This window comes from Artemia franciscana, chromosome 4, assembly GCF_032884065.1.
Source record: "Artemia franciscana chromosome 4, ASM3288406v1, whole genome shotgun sequence".
Classification (NCBI taxonomy): Eukaryota; Metazoa; Arthropoda; class Branchiopoda; order Anostraca; family Artemiidae; genus Artemia; species Artemia franciscana.
This window is the reverse complement of record NC_088866.1, coordinates 8399555-8420315: the sequence shown is the minus strand read 5'-3', so window position 1 is coordinate 8420315 and position 20761 is coordinate 8399555. Positions and strand designations below refer to the sequence as shown.

General features: G+C 36.0%; 1 protein-coding gene across 2 annotated transcripts in view; it reads right to left on the bottom strand.

The window, feature by feature from the left end:
- LOC136025943 (E3 ubiquitin-protein ligase SMURF2-like) overlaps positions 1-20761 on the bottom strand; it is a 74252-nt gene that overhangs the window by 31798 nt on the left and 21693 nt on the right. For both annotated transcript variants that reach the window (XR_010617181.1, XM_065702038.1), the window contains exons 2-3: positions 11997-12080; positions 8460-8498 (exon numbers count right to left, since the gene is read on the bottom strand). Coding sequence is in view for 1 of the 2 variants with exons in the window: in XM_065702038.1 (XP_065558110.1) it covers positions 8460-8498; positions 11997-12048 (91 nt within the window). In the remaining variant the exon portion in view is untranslated. The remainder of the gene's footprint in view (positions 1-8459; positions 8499-11996; positions 12081-20761) is intronic.

The following is a 20761-nucleotide window of genomic DNA, read 5'->3' as shown; positions in this document are numbered from 1 at the left end:
ACTTTTCCCTTTCTGATTTAAAGTCAGTGTCCCTAAATGTACAAAGCAAGCGTAACGAGACAAAGTTTTTTTTTCTTGGGGCAGATCCTTGTTATTAACCAAATAAGGGAATAGAGTGCACGTCGGATATACTCGATGTTTTGACTTTTGGGTATTCTTCTGTTTTTTTTTTTTTTTTTTTTTTTTGTACATTATCTTTCTCTTTTACAAAACAGCAGGGCAAAAACATCTATCATTACCGCTTGCAGCACTTACAAAAAGACAAAGAAGGTCGGCAAAAAATAACAAGGTGAAACGTTATTTCGGAAACTCCAAAATATTTCCGTATATATATTTTTTTAGACATGTTTTCTTTGTCGATTACATACTGAACACTAAACCAGCTGAATTTTTTTATTTTACACTTCAATGAGTAAGTTTTACAATTTGTTTGGCTATGTTTAGTTAACTTGACTCATTTTGGAAAAAAAATTCATTTCTGTCTGCTTCAAGCCATCATCTAAAATCCTTTATTCTTCTTAAATTTTCCACCAAATCTCAATCCTTGGCGATTCATCGGAAGATATCCAAAACAAAAGATTTGAACAGAATGGGATTAAAACAGTGTTCATCAGTGTGCCAGTTTTAGTAGTTCTTAATGTTTTAATGAATTGTATATTAATAATCTAACAATCTAGTCTCAATAATCAAACAAGTCTCTCTCGACCAGCACACTAACACACTGTACTTTTCATTAGCTTAAAAAAGCATGCACGTAGAACCGCTTTGGACTGCGCCATGGATTTTAATTCAGAGGGTGAGGATCTAACTAAGGGATTTCTTTTTTTTAGCAATTGCACAAACCAAAGTTATGTTTTTATTTAATTTACAATATTCTGGGGTTTAAGTATTCCAGGGCTTTTTCTTGGGCAAGATAAAAGGAAGAAGAAGAAAAACTTTTGGAGGAAGAATTTCCCCTTACTATATGTAGGCATGAACAACAGAAAGCAGTAGAATAATAACTTACAATTTCCTTATGTTTAAACAGTAAAAAGAAAACTAGGTAAAACAAAATTAAGATTAAATAGCAGTTTTTATCTTCCAATATCGAGGAAAAATAGACCCGTAAAAAGATAAGAGTATTTGCTAGAGGATTCATTGAACATTAAACGAATTTGCACATATTAGATAATATTCTTTGGTTTTGCCCATCGCAACTTAAAACTGTCAAAACAGGTATGGTTGCAATATCCGGGTTAACACCTAGCAAAGAGCTAACTACATCCCATACTAAGTTAAATTTTAAATTGGGAAAGTGAGGGACATCACATACACATTAAAGTTTAGTTTTTGCTCTCCTTCCAAGCGTACCACTTTTATCGTGGCTAAGCCTAAGACAAGAAGTTTACATTAGGAATTTTTGAAAATAGAACAAACTCTTCAAAGATATGATAAACTATCAATAAAAATCTCACCATTTAATTGACCAGGCCAGAAAGCCCTACATCCAAATTTTAGCCTCACCTCTCAGTTAAATCTGTGTCTTATAACATAAAACCAATGGCCAAAGACCATTGGTAGTGAAGTGGTGCACTGGAACACAAAAACCATTGAGTATCTGAACTTTCAAATGCGGTTTAATAATAATTTGTGAGGTATTGATAATACCATAATAAAATCCTAATGATAAATCCTCCCTAATGATAAATAAATCCTTATTTGGTAAATAATGCGCTTTTTAAATTTGACAGAAATCACACTTGTAGCTTCGTAGGTCTCCCCAATACCTCAAAGATACTTCATCGTTGGTTTTTGTGTTCCAGTGCACTACCCCACAACCAATGGTCTTTGGTTATTGGTTTGATATATACCTCTTAATTAAATCTGTATCTTATTACATGATCATATTTGCTTTAGCCCCCCCCCCCTCTCCCATGGATAATCGTAGCAAACCAATGGACAAAGACCATTGGTAGTGGAGTGATGCACTGGAAAACAAAAACCATTTAGTGCCTTATTATGCAATTAAATAAAAAAACAAGTTTTTTAACTGAAAGTAAGGAGCTACACTAAAACTTAAAACGAACAGAAATTACTCCGTATATGAAAGGGGCTTTTCCTCCCCAACGCCCCGCTCTTTACGCTAAAGTTCGACTCTTTCCCTTAATTAAATAAAAAAAAACTAGTTTTTTTTAACTGAAAGTAAGGAGCGACATTAAAACTTAAAACGAACAGAAATTACTCCGTGTCTCAACGCCCCGCTATTTACGCTAAAGTTTGACTCTTTCGCTCAATCCTATTTTATTAAACACTAAAAAACCTTAGCGTAAAGAGCGGGGCGTTGAGAAGGGAACAGCCCCTTTCATACACGGAGTAATTTCTGTTCGTTTTAAGTTTTAATGTCGCTCCTTACTTTCAGTTAAAAAAACTTGTTTTTTTATTTAATTTCTGATTGTTTTTGAATTAATGCATGTTTGGATTTTGGCTCTCCGCACATAAATAATTAAAACGAAATTTGCATATTAATTCTTTTTTTTGGCTAAATGGCTTTCTCATAGTTTTAATTCGAAGATTTTGAGAAGAAAAGGAGCGGGGGAGGAGGCATAGTTGCCCCCCCCAATTTTTTGATTACTTAAAAAGGCAACTAGAACTTTTGATTTTTTACGGACGTTTTTATTAGTAAAAAATGTACCGTAGCTTACGAATTAACTTACGTAACGAACTTCTATATTCATATGGTTTTATTACGTATATGAAGGGGTTCACCCCCTCGTCAATTCCTTGTTCTTTACACTAAAGCTTATATTTTGTCCCAATTCCTTAAGAATGGCTCCTGAATCATAAATGCCGTAGAATAAATAGTTGAAATTACTAAAAATACCGTAGCGTAAAGAGCGAGGTATTACGAGGAGGTGAACCCCTCACATGCGTAATAATTTCTGTTCGTTTTTAGTTTTAATGCTGCTCCTTCCTTTCAGTTGAAAAAAACTTTTCATAATTACTATTTCATTGTTTTTTTAAATAATGCTAGAAAATCCTGCCCCCTCCTTCATTGAAATTCTCTTCCCCCATTACAAATTCCATGATGGAAAGATCCTCCCACGTAACCCCCCTCAACTCCCCCCCCCCCAAAAAAAAACACCAAAAACATCCCCCTGAAAATGTCCGTACACTTCCCAATAACCATTACTATATGTAAACACTTGTCTAAGTTTGTAACTTGCAGCTCCTCCCATGGGGACTGTGGGGGAGTAAGTCGTCCGCAAAGTCATAGTTATTAGGTTTTCGATTATAGTGAATAAAATAGCTATCGCAGAATTTTGATCCGGTGACTTTGGGGGAAAATGAGCGTGGGAGGGGGCCTAGATGCCCTCCAATTTTTTTGGTCACTTAAAAGAAGCACTAGAACTTTTAATTTCCGTTAGAATGAGCCCTCGGAAAAAAAAAATAAACACGCATCTGTGATCTGTCTTCCGGCAGAAAATACAAAATTCCACATTTTTGTAGATAGGAGCTTGAAACTTCTAGGCTTGAAACTTCCCAGGAGCTTGAAACTTCCCAGGGATTGTGGGGGAGTAAGTCATCCCCAAAGACATAGTTATTTTGGTTTTTGACTATGCTGAACAAAATGGCTATCTCAAAATTTTGATCTGTTGATTTTGGGAAATAAATGAGCATGGGAGGAGGCCTAGATGCCCTCCAATTTTTTTGGTCACTTAAAAAGGGCACTAGAGCTTTTCATTTCTGTTAGAATGAGTCCTCTTGCAAAATTCTAGGACCACTTGGTTGATATCATAACCCCTGGGGAAAAGAAAAAAAAAATAAATAAACACGCATCTGTAATCTGTCTTCCGGCAGAAAATACAAAATTCCACATTTTTGTAGATAGGAGCTTGAAACTTCTACATTAGGGTTCTTTGATACGCTGAATCTGATGGTGTGATTTTGGTTAAGATTATATGACTTTTAGGGGGTGTTTACTCCTGTTTTCTAAAGTAAGGCAAATTTTCTCAGGCTCGTAACTTTTGATGGGTAAAACTAAACTTGAAGAAACTTATACATTTAAAATCAGCATTAAAATGTGATTCTTTTGGTGTAACTATTGGTACCAAAATTCCATTTTTTGGAGTTTCGGTTACTATTGAGCCGGGTCACTCCTTACTACAGTTCGTTACCACGAACTGTTTGAGTAAAGAGATTGTTTCAAAGCCAAGTGTCGTATTTTTACCAGAAAACCAACACTTTAGGCCTCAAAATAGCCAAATCTGGCATCGAGAGAGAAGAAAAAGTCTGAAACAGCCCATCAACAAAATTTCTGAAAGTGTAGACCAGTTACCTCAGAGTCTGAGCATTATGCTGAAATATGGTAGTGCTTTTGTCTAAAGAAGAGAAATGGACTACAAATAAATTGAAAGGTTTGAACAGGCTATAATTTGAGGTTCTATGTACTGTTGTAAATATTACAGCCAAGCCTGCAAAAAGGAGATATAAAGAAGAGAAAATTACCCTCTCCTTCCCCAAATTTACACGAAGGCCTACGTATAGCCTACGAAGGCGTCTTCTACGGGAATACGAAAACCATTAGCATACTGAACAAATTTTAAGAATCCTACCACGACCAGATTTAAATCTCGGGTGCCCCTAGGCCCAAGCAATTTTTAGGGGGAGACACCGAGATTTAAGGGGAGATCCTCGAAAATACGGAGATAATGAAAGTTTTGGACCGAAGGCAACTGGTGAGCGATGACTCCAAAGTAATGCAAGGTGATGCCGAGCTCTCTGTTGCGATTCTTGGAAGACATCTGACAGTTTATAAGCGGCTATGGCATTTCTGTGTGTTTCTTTTTAAATCACTTTTCCGTGAATGAGAAGTACAGCAGCAAAGTTCACCTTGCACTTTAACAACAAATCACATCAGTCCAGTATTTGTTAATAAAAAAATTGCTGTTTTTTTTTTGCTCTCTTAGGCCCGGGCCTTCTGGGCCTAGGCGTAAATCCTGGCCTGAATACTTCCCCTTCCTTCAAAATGGCAAAAACAGTGTCTAATAGCGTACGTGTCTAAACACATCGTTTATAAGATACTTAATCAAAAATATAAACGTGAGTTGACACGCCTGCCATTCGTGCTTTGTATGATATGTATAACCATCTTGCTGTTGTAATCAGGCTACCTGATGGGACCATAACACATTTCGTTATTCCAGCCCATCGAGGTGTCAGACAAGGTACCCTTACCTCTCCAGTTGCCTTCAATAAATGTATCCTTAACGCCCAATCCATCGCAGTTCCTTCGTGTATTTTAAAAGGGATCGATGTGTCGCTTATGCAGATGATATTTTTAACCCCAGTCGAACAGTACAGTCGTTCGAAAGAAATTTTGCTATTTAAAGGAAAAATGTAATAAGATTAACCTTAAATTCAATAGAGAAAAATCGGACGTGGTTCTGTTCAATTGGGGTGAAATTCGGGCAGGATTTACTGTGAATCTCGACGGCGCGTCAGTTTCCCCAAAATCACAAATGAAATATTTAGGGCTTCCTATCGGTGACACTCTTAAAGCAGCTAGAAGGCTCTTGATCCTTCATTTTCAGCGTCGAACAGCAACTGCATACGGAAGCTGTGTAGCAAACAAACTTCGACTCAACCGCAAACTTCTAGCTAAACTTTACAATGCTTCTACACTCCCCAATGTCTTATACCTCGCACCTGTTTGGCGTACATTTACGATAGCTGAGACGAAGGAGCTTCGGCGAATCTATTTCCGATATGCAAAATACCTGCTTGCCCTTCCACCATGGTCAAGCAGCTCCTGGGTCATTAAAAAATACGGCATCATAGAACCGAATGCTTCTATCAGAAAAGGCATAGAAGTTTATAATAGTAGAATTGGTCAGCAACCACGGAGCGCTATTTTGATACAATGAATGTTTTGCTTTTGCTTTTGTATGTTTTAATTATTTTTAAGTCAGATGAAGTTTTGTTTAGTCTTTTAGGTCATTTTCTTTTTCCTCTTTTCTTTTATTCACATTATACTCCGTTTTCCATGTGCAGTATAACGGGTTATAAATAAATTCAACTCAATTCAATACAACACTTGCAGGATTAGAATATTTAATATTGGACTGATGCACGAATACTCTTCTTTTCTGTTAATCGCTTTTTTTGAACTGACCTCGAGTGAGATAAGAGCCCCCACCCAGATAGAGGGAGTCATCCGTGAGAACTTGCCTACCTTAAATCACAACTTGGAATGATAAAGGACTTTGACGTCCTATAAACTCACTCCGTTTGCTAACTGTCCGTAGACTCGCCAAGCCAGTGTCAAATAGAGAATCAGTAGGGCAGTATAGTACATCAGTAGGGCCAATATGTTTTTGAACATCATTGCCTTGCTGATCCTCCTTCTCAGATCATCTTAGCAAACCATTTTTGACAGTTATACAGCAATTTGAAAGTATCGAAACGTGGGATTTATGCTTCAAAGTGACCCTAATTTAGTGCCCAATCTTGGGTGTGCACAACATGCCCATTAGTAGGCCGTTTATTGACGTTACTATAGAAATACGGTAGACAGTAAATCTACACGGTCCAAGCAATCAATATACGGTGTAAGTGTTGCAGCATATTTTGGATATTGGATATATTTGGAGAGCCAATATTTTGGACATATATTTGGAGAGCCAAAATCAAACATGCATTAATTCAAAAACGTTCAGAAATTAAATAAAAAAAACTAGTTTTTTTAACTGAAAGTAAGGAGCGACATTAAAATTTAAAACGAACAGAAATTATTCCGTATATGAAATGGGTTGTCCCCTCCGCAATCCCTCGCTCTTTACGCTAAAGTTTGACTCTTTGCCACAATTCTACTTTTTAAAACAATTAAAAGCTTTAGCGTAAAGAGCGAGGGATTGCGGAGGGGAAAAGCCCCTTTCATATACGGAGTAATTTCTGTTCGTTTTAAGTTTTAATGTCGCTCCTTACTTTCAGCTAAAATAATTTTTTTTTTTTTATTTAATTTCAAACAGTAGTGTCTATTTTGGATTTGCCTTTGAAACAAGTTGAAGCTTAAGAAAGAGAAGGTTAGAGACACCAATACAATATAAATTAGGAGCCTTCGAACTAATTAAGACAGCATTGCACAGAAGCCATAACATGTCACAAAGTTTCCAAATTTTAAGGTTTCTGTAATTCTTTTTTTACCAAACCAGTTAATTCCACAACAAGTGGTAAGCTTTATATGACATTGTGATATAAATTTTTGTAAGCTTAAATGGGGCCCAGCGAATATCTAATAGACGAAACAAAAGCCCCTTTTATCTAAAATGACCTATTGTCATGGCCAAGGCCGTATACAGGGGTACTAGGGGATTTGAACCCCCCCTTCCCTCCCGAATGTTTGTCTCACTCGTAAAAACATAAGAAAATGGAAATAAACAAATTTTATATACATTTTTTGAGTTTTTTTTTTTGTGAACCACCCCCCCCCCCCAACCGAAAAAATCCTGGATACGGCCCTGGTCATGACCAAAAACAAAACGACATATATTATACCTTACCAAGGAAAAAAGAAACTAGGATTTGTCAGAATCCCCCATCAATAATTATTTTTTCTCTTTCTTTCTAATACTTTATACTGTAAAACTAATAGCAAAGTTTTTCGATTTTGGTTTGATACACAGTACATAAAATTATTTGAGATATTTTTTTAGCTACAAGTCCACTAAATATTTTTGTTCCAGTCTTTGCTCCTGTCTCATCCTTTCCTGCCACACATGAAGCAAAAAATCCACTGCTAATACGAACAGAACACAAACATTCACTAGAAAACCCACTGATATTTGATATAAATTCACAGATTGAATGTATATATCTATTATATATATATATATATATATATAATAGCCTAAAACTTAAATATTTTATACAGCCTAAAACTTGTTATTCCAATTATTTTTATAGACACGCACAAGCATGAGAAATATTAATGAATTATTAATGAATATTAATGAAACTCTTTTAATGTCAATCCTTTAATGTTTGAAATTGTTTTTAAATCTCAACGGGCTGCTTAAGTAAGAATTCATTGGGTTTTTAAATTGACAAAATGAAAGATAGTGTGTTCTGAAAAACACGATCAGAAGGATTGTAAGACATTTTTTTCCAGGGAGGGAGGGGGAGGTTGAAATTCGAGAATACCTTTTTACGTGACGATTGCATTGTAAAAGTGCATTTTCAGGGGTAGAAGGAGGTCCTTTGGACTCACATTTGGGAAGCAGGATTTCCAATGTCCCCAAATGTGTGTATACATAGCGTGCTAAAGCACCTTGAGTGGATGATTCAGAAAAGAATATTTCCTGAATTCTGTTTAAGCCAATCACACATGCAAATACTACAGGTATATCAGAATTAAGGTGCCTAAAAGAAGAAAAAAATCCTTTTCTGATATAAATTAATTTTAAACAAGGAACATTACTTACGAAACAAATCTTTCTTTGCCAAATTCTTCGCACAGAGTACTGAAATACAAGGAAAGAAATGATTAAGAATGTCAACAATACCATATAACTTATTTTTGCCAATTTTTGGTAAGAGACTTAAGTTTTCAGTTATATATACATAAAAAGAGACAACCTATAGCTTTTTCGTCCTGGACTAGCCAAAAAATTTGTAAGGTCTAAACAAAATTCACTGTCTTAGGAGAATTCTGTGTTGTTTTACAATTCCAAACATTTGCATATAAGGGCTTAAGTCTCCACAATGGGTTATTATGATTGTTTTGTAGTTAGGGAAGGAAACACCCCAAAAGGGTGCATTTTAACACCACAACATCCCAGCTCTCAGTGAACCTTCAGATACAAAATTGAGCCTTCATATACAGAATCAGTCCTAAGGGAGAGACGAGGGTAGGATGAAGGTAGAAATTGATACATGATCCCCAAGGCTGTATCCAGGACTTTTGTTTGGGGGTTGGGGTATTTTTTCGGGGGGTGGGGGTTTAAAAATTTTTTAAACATATCAAAAATGTGAAATCAATATTTAATCCATCTTGATTTCTGTGAATATTTCTGGTCTATGAAAATAAAATAGCCGCCCTGGCCGAATGGGTTGGTGCGCTGGATTCGGGATCCCTTGTCTGAGAGGATGCGGGTTTGAATCCCGGTGTACCCAATTCTTCAGTTTGGGACGGGGGTCAGTGGCGTGACTCTGTAAGCTTAGCCAGAGTCAACCCAGCTCTAAATGGGTACCTGGAGAAATATGGGGAAGGTAAACAGGACGGGTGTCCGAAAGCACAGGATGGCTGGCCCCCAGCCCCCCATTGCACTTCCTGGCTGAAGGGCCAAGAAACGGAGATCAGCACCGCCGGTACAGACTGTAAAGTCTAATGCCGTATCCTTTATCCTTATGAAAATAAAGAGTAACATTAAACCCAAAAATGAGCAGAATTTATTCCGTATAGGAAGGATGTTCCCCTTCCTCTACCACGAAGACCAGTCTGAAATATCTACCATTTCTTTTGCTGTTATTAACCTTACTGGTTATGATTAGCTAGTTATCTTTGCAGAATATTATTGCATTATTACTTAGTACTTACGCAATCAATTTCAGCCCAATTTTTCCTTCTTTATCATAACCAATTGATCTTAAAAAAATACGGTAAATTGCGCAATTCATCAAAAAATCATTATCGTCCTAATTGGTTGGATATTACTCTAAATGCTACAGATAAACATGATAATTAGATTATTCTCTTGCCAAATGCTTTTTGCAAGTCTTTTGATCTTTAATAGAATTGCAGAAGATTTTAATTTTTACTTATCTGTACGTAAATTGTGGCTAGTTTTCGGAATAATAAATCCTAAGTAACTCGGTACATGGACATAAATTGACATGTTTGCTATAGAAGTGAGTCATAAAAATATTGCGGGTAAATTTTTTGGATATTATGGACAAAATTATCAACATATACGAATAATTTCTAAGACTACACTGGCTAAGCATAACAAAATGATAACAAAGCTTTCTATAAAATAGTTTATCGTGTTTTCAAATGCTTTCAGTGGCTGATGCTTTTATCTAGATGACCTTTCACCATTGCTTTGAGAGTCTTTTTAATTCAGTTTATTTTTATTTTATCCTGAGGAGTTTTATGTGTATTTCTACTCATTATTTTCTTTTTTTGCACCGAGGACGGTTTAGTGGAGGTTTAAACTGAAGTATCTGAAAAATATTCTCCAATTTTTCAATGGGTGGAATTAACCTCGTTTTTCCTTCTCTACATTTTTTCATTGTACCAACAAACACACGGATATAGTTTTTTACTTTTTAAATATCGATCTAATTTGTAATCCTTCCCTTTTCATTGTCATTTTCGTATCCAAAGTTTATGCCAAATAGCCAAATCAAGTTTGTCTCTAAGAAAAAAAACACCAAAGAACTAACAATGCCATCTAATGTTACCCACCAGAATCATTAAGTTTTATTTTAAGAACGTAATTGAAAATACAATTCGAATTTTCGTTTGACATTTTTCGTTTTGATTTAAAATGGGCTAAACCAGATTTTCTAAAAAAGAAAATATGGGTATCATTACTTTTTTTTAACTAGCGTATATTGTGCATACTAGCTTAGCTCTAGTTATTTATGATCACTAAAAATAATTTAAACAAAGAATATGCCCGCTTTTAGGACTTTCACGCTAAGCCTATATTAAAAGAGTAAAGCTGAAATTTAAATTGATTAAAATGAGCCCTGCTTTGCATTTTTGTAGTTTAACAGCACGGCCATATCCAAGGAAAGGATTACCTGGTTTGACCCCCTCCCAATTAAATTTAGATTCGATCAAATGTAGATTCAACAATTCAATTTGTAATCAACAATAAAGTTACTTTATTTTCAAATTCAGTTGACATTAGGACTTTTTAAGCTAGAATATGGCCTTTTTGTCAGTCGATTCAATATTGGTCCAAATTGGGATAATGAATTGAATATCTGAGCTTAGCTTCGACAGTAAATTTTTGTCCAATTCATACAAAAAAACAAAATGAATACGAAGAAATTTTTGGACACAGAAACCTCGATAGTCCCTAGTCTTTTTCTGGTACCCCCCTCTCCAGAGCAAGAATCCTAGATGCGGCCCCGGAATATATTCAAAAATCAATTTAACAATTAGCTTTTAATTTTTGTTAAATCCATGCTCTGAAGAGATCAGAACAGAAAAGAATTAAATGAATAAAAACGGTATCATTAGATTCCATATTTTACGCCCTTAAAAAATATCATGGTCGCTTTTCTGAAAATACACCCCCCCCCCCCGCTCTGTCGGTGCCAAATATAGCCCTAGGATATATAAAGAATTAAACAAAAACAAATCCTTACTTTGTAATAATCTGACAGTTTTCTTATATACAGATTATCATGTTTCCTTCTGCTGTTATTCATATTTTTTTTTATAATTTCGAATAATACTTTTATTCAATATTGTAAGAATTACTCGGGCGAAACTGGATTTCATCAAGCCAAGAATGCAGAAAACCATTTTAGCGAAGAAGTTGACGAATCACGACATTGAAACAGAAGAAAAATAAATTATTAGGGCTATGTATGGGGTCATCAGAGTAGTGGGGTGAATTGTCAGAAAAGTGACCATGCTATCCAGAAAGAGATAAACAAGGAGCCTAATATAACTACTATATCATTCATATACAATGTTTTCTATAAAAATAAATATATGAAAGAAGACCCTTAAACTAGATACTGTAAAACAGATCTTGTGTTTGCAGAGCTTTTACTAGGCACCCAGAAAAATTTAATTACGGCACCCTATCCGACTCAAATATAAAAAAAACTAAAGCCAAATCAAATCGAAAATTTGATCTAATTGGGCACCCCCCCACTTGCGACCCGGGTCAGCTGACCCTGTTGCAGCCCTTCATTGACAGACTCTGTGTGTTTGATTTTATGACCTTGAATTTCCAGTTTAGAAACAAACTAAGGGTGGTGAAACATTAACTTACTTGTTAGTCTTAATTTAACTCCACCATTACTCCTTCTACTCGAGGAAGTCATTTTTTAATCACTGACACCATTGCTATTTCTACCTGAAAATAAGGATACAGTGGTTATCTCATTTACAGACTGAACAGAAAGGACAGTATCCGTATTCGATTTTGTACTAAAAAAAATATATAAGAAAAACCAGAAATATTATCTTGTAATTATTTTTCGTGGCCTGGAAACTCCTTATTTTGAATTATTAGTTAAATTTTATTTAGTTTCGCTGAAGGAAAGTAGGATGAAGCTGAGAATAGATTTTCACAAAAAATTGTCGAGATATCCTAAAACACATTGATATCCTTCCCTAAGATTTTATCCCCAAACTACCTCCAAAGCTAGAAGCGAGGCCAGTTCGGACTCTGACAGAAATTAAATTAAAAAAAAATAACAAATTTTTTCAACTGAAAGTAAGGAAGAACATTAAAACTTGAAACGAACAGAAATTATTACGTATGAGAAGGGGGTTGCCTCCTCCTCAACTCCTCCCTCTTTACACTAAAGTTTTTATTACTTTTGAAAAAAGGTTCTTATTGTTCCAATTAAATGAGCACAGTGTTTCAGGAGTCGTTCTTAAAGAATTGGTACAAAATTCAAACTTAAGTGTAAAGAGCAAGGTATTGAGGAGGATGCAACCCCCTCCCCATACGTAATAATTTCTGTTTATTTTAAGTTTTGATGCTGCTCTTTACTTTTAGTTGGAAAAAAAACTCGGTTTTATATTTAGTTTCTGATAGTTGTTAAATAATCACAGGAAGTCTGGCTTCACCTCCACGGAGAAATACCCTTCCCACGGATATATCCTCTAGACAATTCAATCCTGGTGAAGATTTACCAAAATTCAGACGGAAAAGAGAAAGCCAGAAATATAAAAAGAATTTTGTACAGAAATTCTGGAAAATTCACCCAGTGTATAATTTTCATTGACAAGTTCACCCCCTGGAAACTTCTCTTCCCAAGGAAAGTTCCCCTGTGAAAAAAAAAAAAAAAACAGTAGAAAATTCGCCTTCCCATCCTAAGATGTATGCATGCTTCCCAATAACAAATACTATGCGTAAACAATGAACAACTTTTATAACTTAGACATTTCCCCTGGGGCCGTGGGAGGGGGGGGGGGGTTTAAGTCATATTCAAAGGCATAGTTATTGTATCTTCCAACTATGATGAACAAAACGGCAATCTCAAAATTTTAATCGGACGATTTTGGGGGAAAAGGGGTGGAGGAGGGGGCTAGTTGCACTCCAATCTTTTTGGTCACTTGAAAAAGTCACTAGAACTTTTAATTTTCGTCCGAATGAGCCCTATCGGAATATCAAAGGACTACTTGGTCGATACAATAACCCCTGGAAAAAAAAACAAACAAACACGCATCTACGATCTTTCTTCTGGCAAAAAAAAAAACACAAAATTCCACATTTTTGCACGTAGAAGCTTGAAACCTCTACAATAAGGTTCTCTGATACGCTGAATCTGATGGGTTTGACTAAACTTAATAAAACTTATATATTTGAAATTAGCATATAAATTCAATTCTTTTGATATATCTATTGGTATCAAAATTCCTTTAGAGTTTCGGTTACTATTGCTTACGTTACTATTATTCTGTTACGTTACTATTGTTCGGTTACTATTATGAGTCGCCTTTTACTTACAGTTCGTTATCACGAACTGTTTGACAAGCACGAGGCGTATTTGGCATGAAAGAGAATTTGTCTCGATCTTCGTGCACGAGTACAATGCAACCATGGTTGTAGCCAGGGAGGATATATCGGTTTTGAACCCCTCCCCCCACCAAAATTTTCGTCTGACCCGTAAGAACTTAGCGAAACTGCATATAAACAAACTTTTGGTGCGTTCTTTAAAAGCTTTTGTACTCTCCCTACTCCAAAAAGTCTGTCCAGATCCTAAAAATGTAACAAAATAAACAACAATTTTTGCACATTTTTTTAGCTTTTTGGTAAACTCACCCTCCAAAAAAATAGGCCTATCCCCCAACAAAAGCCCTGGATACGCCTTTGAGTTCCAGATTTAAGAATACAAAAAATATCTCTCAGCCCTCAAGATTGTTTAAACTTTAAGTCTAGAGTATAGTATTTTGATTTATAAACTTATACACTTTGAAGTGTACAAAGTTCTTTTTTTCGCACCCCAAAGGAAGTCCCAGGAGCCATAGGGATCCTTTTGATTGATAGAACTGTCAACAAAATGTACCTTCAATAGTCTTTGAATCAATATTCGGTGGAGCAAGGGGTTTGCAGAAATTTTTTGACTAGGTAAATATAAAAAATTCATGCGAAGCCAAAACGCTCTGTATTCAAAAGGTATACAGAGCTATCGAGAAGAAAGAGACAATTTTTTTTATCTAGCCAGGCCCAAATCCCCCTTCCCAGCACACAGGTGCCTCGGTAGTGTGCATTCCTCATTTTAAATGTATTTTTTAGCTATAAAGGTATCCAATCAAGATTTTTTTTTTCTTCTAGATTTATGATTTCATAATAGTCATATAAAGTAACAATAAATTATATCACCTTTTTCTTCTGATAAAAATAGACACTTCATGTTTCTGCAGTAATAGTTCAGTAAAATTAAAAAAAGGCCCAATCTCGGGATTCGACAGAAATGCTTTTGGCGGCAAAATGTTGAGAAAAATTTGCTCAATAGCCTATCCAAAATCGGCCAAATTGACCGTAGAGAAATATCGGTTTTTTTTCAGGAAAAAAGGGGGAGGGGTCTAAAATTTTGATCATTCCTAAGGTCATTTCCTATTAATTCAATTCCAGGTAGACCAAACCGGCATCAGGATTGGAAAATCAAATAATTGAAAGGAGGTTTCCTATTAAGTCAAATCTGGGAAGACAAAAAATGACATCAGAATTAAAAATTCCCTTCACTTAATATCTTGTATACCCATTTTTTCAATTATGTATTATATCATAATAATGCCACAAATGGTACCCTATATTTTACCCCTTCTGATCTCACCTAAGGGAGAAATGGGGTGGGCCTACAAAGTGATGAAATTTTTCACTCTTGATGTCATTTTCGGTCTCTCCCCACTTGAAATCATAGGAAATTACCTTTCAATCCATTAAAAATTGCAGAAACTTAGATTCTGTTTTTCACCCCCCCCCTTAGAACTTGCTTGGGTGAAAATGGGGTACTAAGCAATGAAATTTTCCGATTCTGATGTCATTTTCAGTCCCTCCAGACTAGAATTAACTGGAAAAGGCCTTATAATCTAGAAAATATCAGAAATTCAAATTCCAGATTTTCCCCTCTTTTCCCGAAAAAAGGCACATTTCTGCACGACCGATTTTGGATATGTTATTGAAGAAATTTTTATGAACATTTTGGTGCCGACCTTTCATAGAAAATCGAAGTTTCATTGTTTGTGTAGGTTCAGCTTCCTCACACAAAACTACAATAACCAAAGGTCTTCAACAGGGTGCAGTCCTGAGCTGCCTCCTCTTTTCCCTATTTCTCTGGGACATGAACCTCCCACACACCAATTTACAGTATGCTGATGATCTGGTATTATGGGTAACTGTCAACATCTTTGAGATTGCACATTCAAAGTTGCAAAAGTCACGTCTCCTATTTGAAAAGTTTTCTCAAAATTCTGATTTACCCATTACACTCACCAAGTCGAAAATCATCCAATTCCAACACAAGCAAAACAATCTTAATGCAAGGCTAACTCTAAATGGAATAATTATTCCAGAGGACAATCAAATCAATTACCTAGGCCTCACACTTGACCAAAAACTTAATTTCCACCTTCACATCACAAACACAATAAAAAAAAATGCTATAGAAAAATAAGAATAATAAAAAAACTACTATCCACACCTTGGGGCTGTAATGAAAAAAACATAACTCCATTTTTATAAATCACAAATAAGATCCCGTATTGATTATGGCCGCATTGTTTATGGTGCTTGTACAAAGACCCATTCGCAAAAAACTGAAACAACACAAAATGATATAAACCGTCTCATATTCGGTCTTATGAAACCAACAAACACTAAGTTTCTGCTTACCGAGAGTGGATGATCAACAAAAAATAAAAGACGAAGATTTCTTTTAATTAATTATCTTACAAAAATTGAAGCCAATAGTTCTCATACCCTGCACAACTGGTTAAGAAATCCATCCATATATAGAGGCATTGCAAAGTATAATATCAATACCCAGAAGAAATTCCCAGTGCCCCTAAGATCGATTGCACACAAATTTCCCCTAACCCCCCTCCAAGGAGTTGGTCAATTCCATAATAAATACTTATTTCTCAAAATGGACAAGAGAACTTACCCCCATTGCCTTTATCCAGAAAAAAATTGCCGAGCTTAATACAATCAAACAGTTCGTGGTAACGAACTGACTTGTGACGACAGTAACGAACTGACCGTGGTACTATTGAGCGACCCGACTCAATAGTAACAAAAACTCTAAAAAACGGAATGATACCTAAAATCTAAGAATGATATCAATAGCTACGTCAAAAGAATCGCATTTTAATGCTGATTATCTATATATATAAAAATGAGTTGTCTGTGTGTGTGTCGAGTGACGTCATGTTTGTGTGTCAACTGACGTCATGTTTGTCGACTGACAAAATTACAGACCGGGACATCGGGACACAAATGACGACCGGGACCCCGGGACATCTATATATATAAAAATAAGTTGTCTGTCTGTGGATCAGGTGACGTCATGTTTCTGTGTCGACTGACGTCATGAAGTTAGTTGTCGTCATTTTTGCTATGACGGTGACGTCATTAAAGATATTTAAAACATATATGTTCACGTAGAAATCTATTAATGTTTAAGTTTAAAATGACTGATGAACTTACAATGGCAAAAGCCGATGAAGATGCTCAAAGAGTCTATGCCAAAAAACTTGCTGTTGATAGAGAAAGTCAGAAAAGAAAGCGTGCCGAGGAATCAAAAGAACAGCAAGGAAACAGGCTTGAGGCTAAAGAACGCAAAACCGCGCAGTTAGATGAAGATCCACCTGGACAGCGAGAGTCAAAACATATCAAAACTGAAAATGATAGCGATGATGATTGGGTTTGGGATTTTGACTTGGATAAGGTCATCAATGCCTACCAGATTTTAGTTAAAAAAACGAAGGTTCGGCGATATGTATTTCATAGTGAAGCTGAAAAATAAAGAAGAAAAAGAAAACTGAAAAAAGAAAAAATGTAAAAAACTAAAAAATACTAAAAAGAAAAAACACTCAAAGAGAAATTACAGACCGGGACACAAATGACAACCGGGACAGAGGGAATATAAATGACGACCAGGACACAGGTATTTAAGAATATCGTTCGGGACAACTCAAAGAGAAATTACAGACTGGGATACCGGGACACAAATGACGACCGGGACACAGGGAATATAAATGACGACCAGGACACAGGTATTTAAGAATATCGTTCAAAGGCAAATTTTTAATTGTAAGAAGACCGTTGAAAGAGAAATTTCTAATTGTAAAATGACTGAAGAACCTACAATGGCAACACCCGAGGAAGCTGCTCAAAACGAATGTATTCAAGCCGAAGTAGCTGAGTTGGTAAAGCGTTATGTTTCAGGTTCTAGGTCCGAGAGGCTCCAGGTTTGAACCTTGGCTTTAGCATTCATACAAAGGAAGAAAAAAACTAATAAAGGTAAAAACTAAAAAAAAACTAAAAAGAATATTTATATATATATATATATATATATATATATATATATATATATATATATATATATATATATATATATATATCTTCTATATATATAAAATAAGTTGTCTGTCTGTGTAACGATGACTCTGGTCAAACATTTTCAGATCAATTGCTGGCAATTGGAAACGGAAAGCTCCCAGTAGTGGGAAAGCCAAGAATGTTGTATATTCGCAATTTTTACGTAGTTTGAAACACATATATAAATCTATCTATATTCACAGGTGGGACACAGGGACACAACTACAATGGCGCGTAACGACTTACGCGCGCGCGGGGGGGGAGGGGGGCTTGGGGGGTTGCGAAGCGCCCCGCCAACTAGGTGTTAGGGTGGCGCGAAGCGCCACCTTAGCAGCTAGTAGGGAATATAAATTACGACCGGGACACTCAAAGAGAAAGCGACCGGGACACAAGGAATGTTCGATTAGCAATCACCATCAACAAAGAACCGGGACACAAATGACGACCGGGACACAGGGAATATAAATGACGACCAGGACATAAGTAAAAAAAAAACTAAAAAAACTAAAAAAAAGGTAAAAACTACAAAAAAAACTAAAAAAAAAACAAACTAAAAACTAATAAAAAAACTAAAAAAGCTAAAAAACTAAAAAAACTAAAAAAGAAAAAAATAAAAAAAAACTGAAAAATAAAGGAGAAAAACAAAACTAAAAAAAATAAACATAAAAAAAAACTAAAAAGGTAAAAACTACAAAAAAAAACTAAAAAGAAAAAAGAAAAAACTAAAAAAAAGTAAAAACAAAAAAAAAACTAAAAAGAAAAAAAAGGAGAAAAACACAAAAATTAATTTCATCATATACCAATTTAAAAACGAATGTATATACAGACCGGGACACAAATGATGACCGGGACACAGGGAATATAAATGACGACCGGGACACAGGGACACAACTACAATGGGGACGCGGGGGGCACAGGGGGATATATAAATGACGACGGGGACACAGGGAATGTTCGATTAGCAATCACCATCAACAAAGCTCAAGGGCAATCGTTAGAATCATGAGGTATAACAAAAAAAACTAAAAAAAAGTAAAAACTCAAAACTCAAAAAAGACCAATTCAAAAACGAATGTATACACAGACCGGGACACCCGGACACAAATGACGACCGGGACACAAGGAATATAAATGACGATCGGGACACTCAAAGAGAAATTACAGACTGGGACACCGGGACATAAATGACGACCGGGACACAGGGAATATAAATTACGACCGGGACACAACTACAACGGGGACGCCGGGGGGCACACGGGGATATATAAATGACGACGGCGACACAGGGAATGGTCGATTAGAAATCACCATCAACAAAGCTCAAGGGCAATCATTAGAATCATGAGGTATAGATCTGAATACGGATTGTTTTCCCATGGACAGTTATATGTTGCATGTTCAAGATTCGGTAAACCTGACAATCTATTTATATGCAGAGACAATGGGACAGCGAAGAATGTTGTATATTCGCAAGTTTTACGTAGTTAAAAACATATATATATATATATATATATATATATATATATATATATATATATATATATATATATATATATATATATATATATATATATATATATAATATATTGTGTGTGTGTGTGTGTAGTGACGTCATGTTTTGTGTGTCGACTGACGTCATGTTTGTCGACTGACGTCATTATAAGGAATGAGCTGTATGCATCATGAAGTTGTTTGTCAACTGACGTCATGTTTGTCAACTGATGAAATTACATACCGGGACACAAATGACGACCGGGACACAGGGAATATAAATGACGACCGGGAACCTCAAAGAGTAATTACAGACAGGGACACCCGGACACAAATCACGACCGGGACACAGGGAATATAAATGACGACCGGGACACAGGGACACAACTACAACGGGGACGCCGGGGGCATAAGCGGGATATATAAATGGCGACCGGGACACAGGGATTGTTCGAATAGAAATTACAGATCGGGACACCGGGACACAAATGACGACCGGGACACAGGGAATATAAATGACGACCGGGACACTCAAAGATAAATTACAAACTGGGACACCGGGACACAAATGACGACCGGGACACAGGGAATATAAATGACGACCGGGACACAGGGACACATCATTAGAATAATGAGGCATAGATCTGAATACGGATTGTTTTTCCCATGGACAATTATATGTTGCATGTTCAAGAGTAAGTAAACCTGACAATCTATTTATATGCACAGACAATGGGACAGCGAAGAATGTTGTATATTCGCATATTTTACGTAGTTAAAAACAACAAAAATGTGGAATTTCGCATTTTTTGCCAGAGGGCAGATCACAGATGCGTGTTTTTTTTTTTTTTTTAACAGGGATGATCGTATCGAAACAGTGGTCCTAGAATGTTGCGGAAATGAAAAGTTCTAGTTCCCTTTTTAAGTGACCAAAAAAATTGGAAGGCAGCTAGGCCCCCTCCCAAGCTAATTATTTTCCAAAAGTCACAGGATCAAAATTCTGAGATTGCCATTTTATTCAGCTTAGTCAACAAACCTTATAACTATGTCTTTGGGGACGACTTACTCCCCCACAGTCCCCGTGGGAGGGGCTGCAAGTTACAAACTTTCACCAATGCTGACATATAGTAATGGTTATTGAGAAGTGTACAGTCGTTTTCAGGGGGGATTTTTGGTTGGGGGAGGGGTTGAGAAGAGGGGGATATGCTGGGGGAACTTTCCATGGAGGAATTGGTCATGGGGGAAGAAAATTTCCATGAACGGAGCACAGGATTTTCTAGCCTTATTAAAAAAACAATGAAAAAATAAATATGGAAAGTTTTTTCGACTGAAAGTAAGGAGCAGCATTAAAACTTAAAACGAACAGAAATTATTATGCATGTGAGGGGTTCACCTCCTCAAAATACGTCGCTCTTCGCGCTAAAGTATTTTCAGTAATTTCAACTATTTATTCTACGGTCTTTGTGATTCAGGGGTCATTCTTAAGGAAT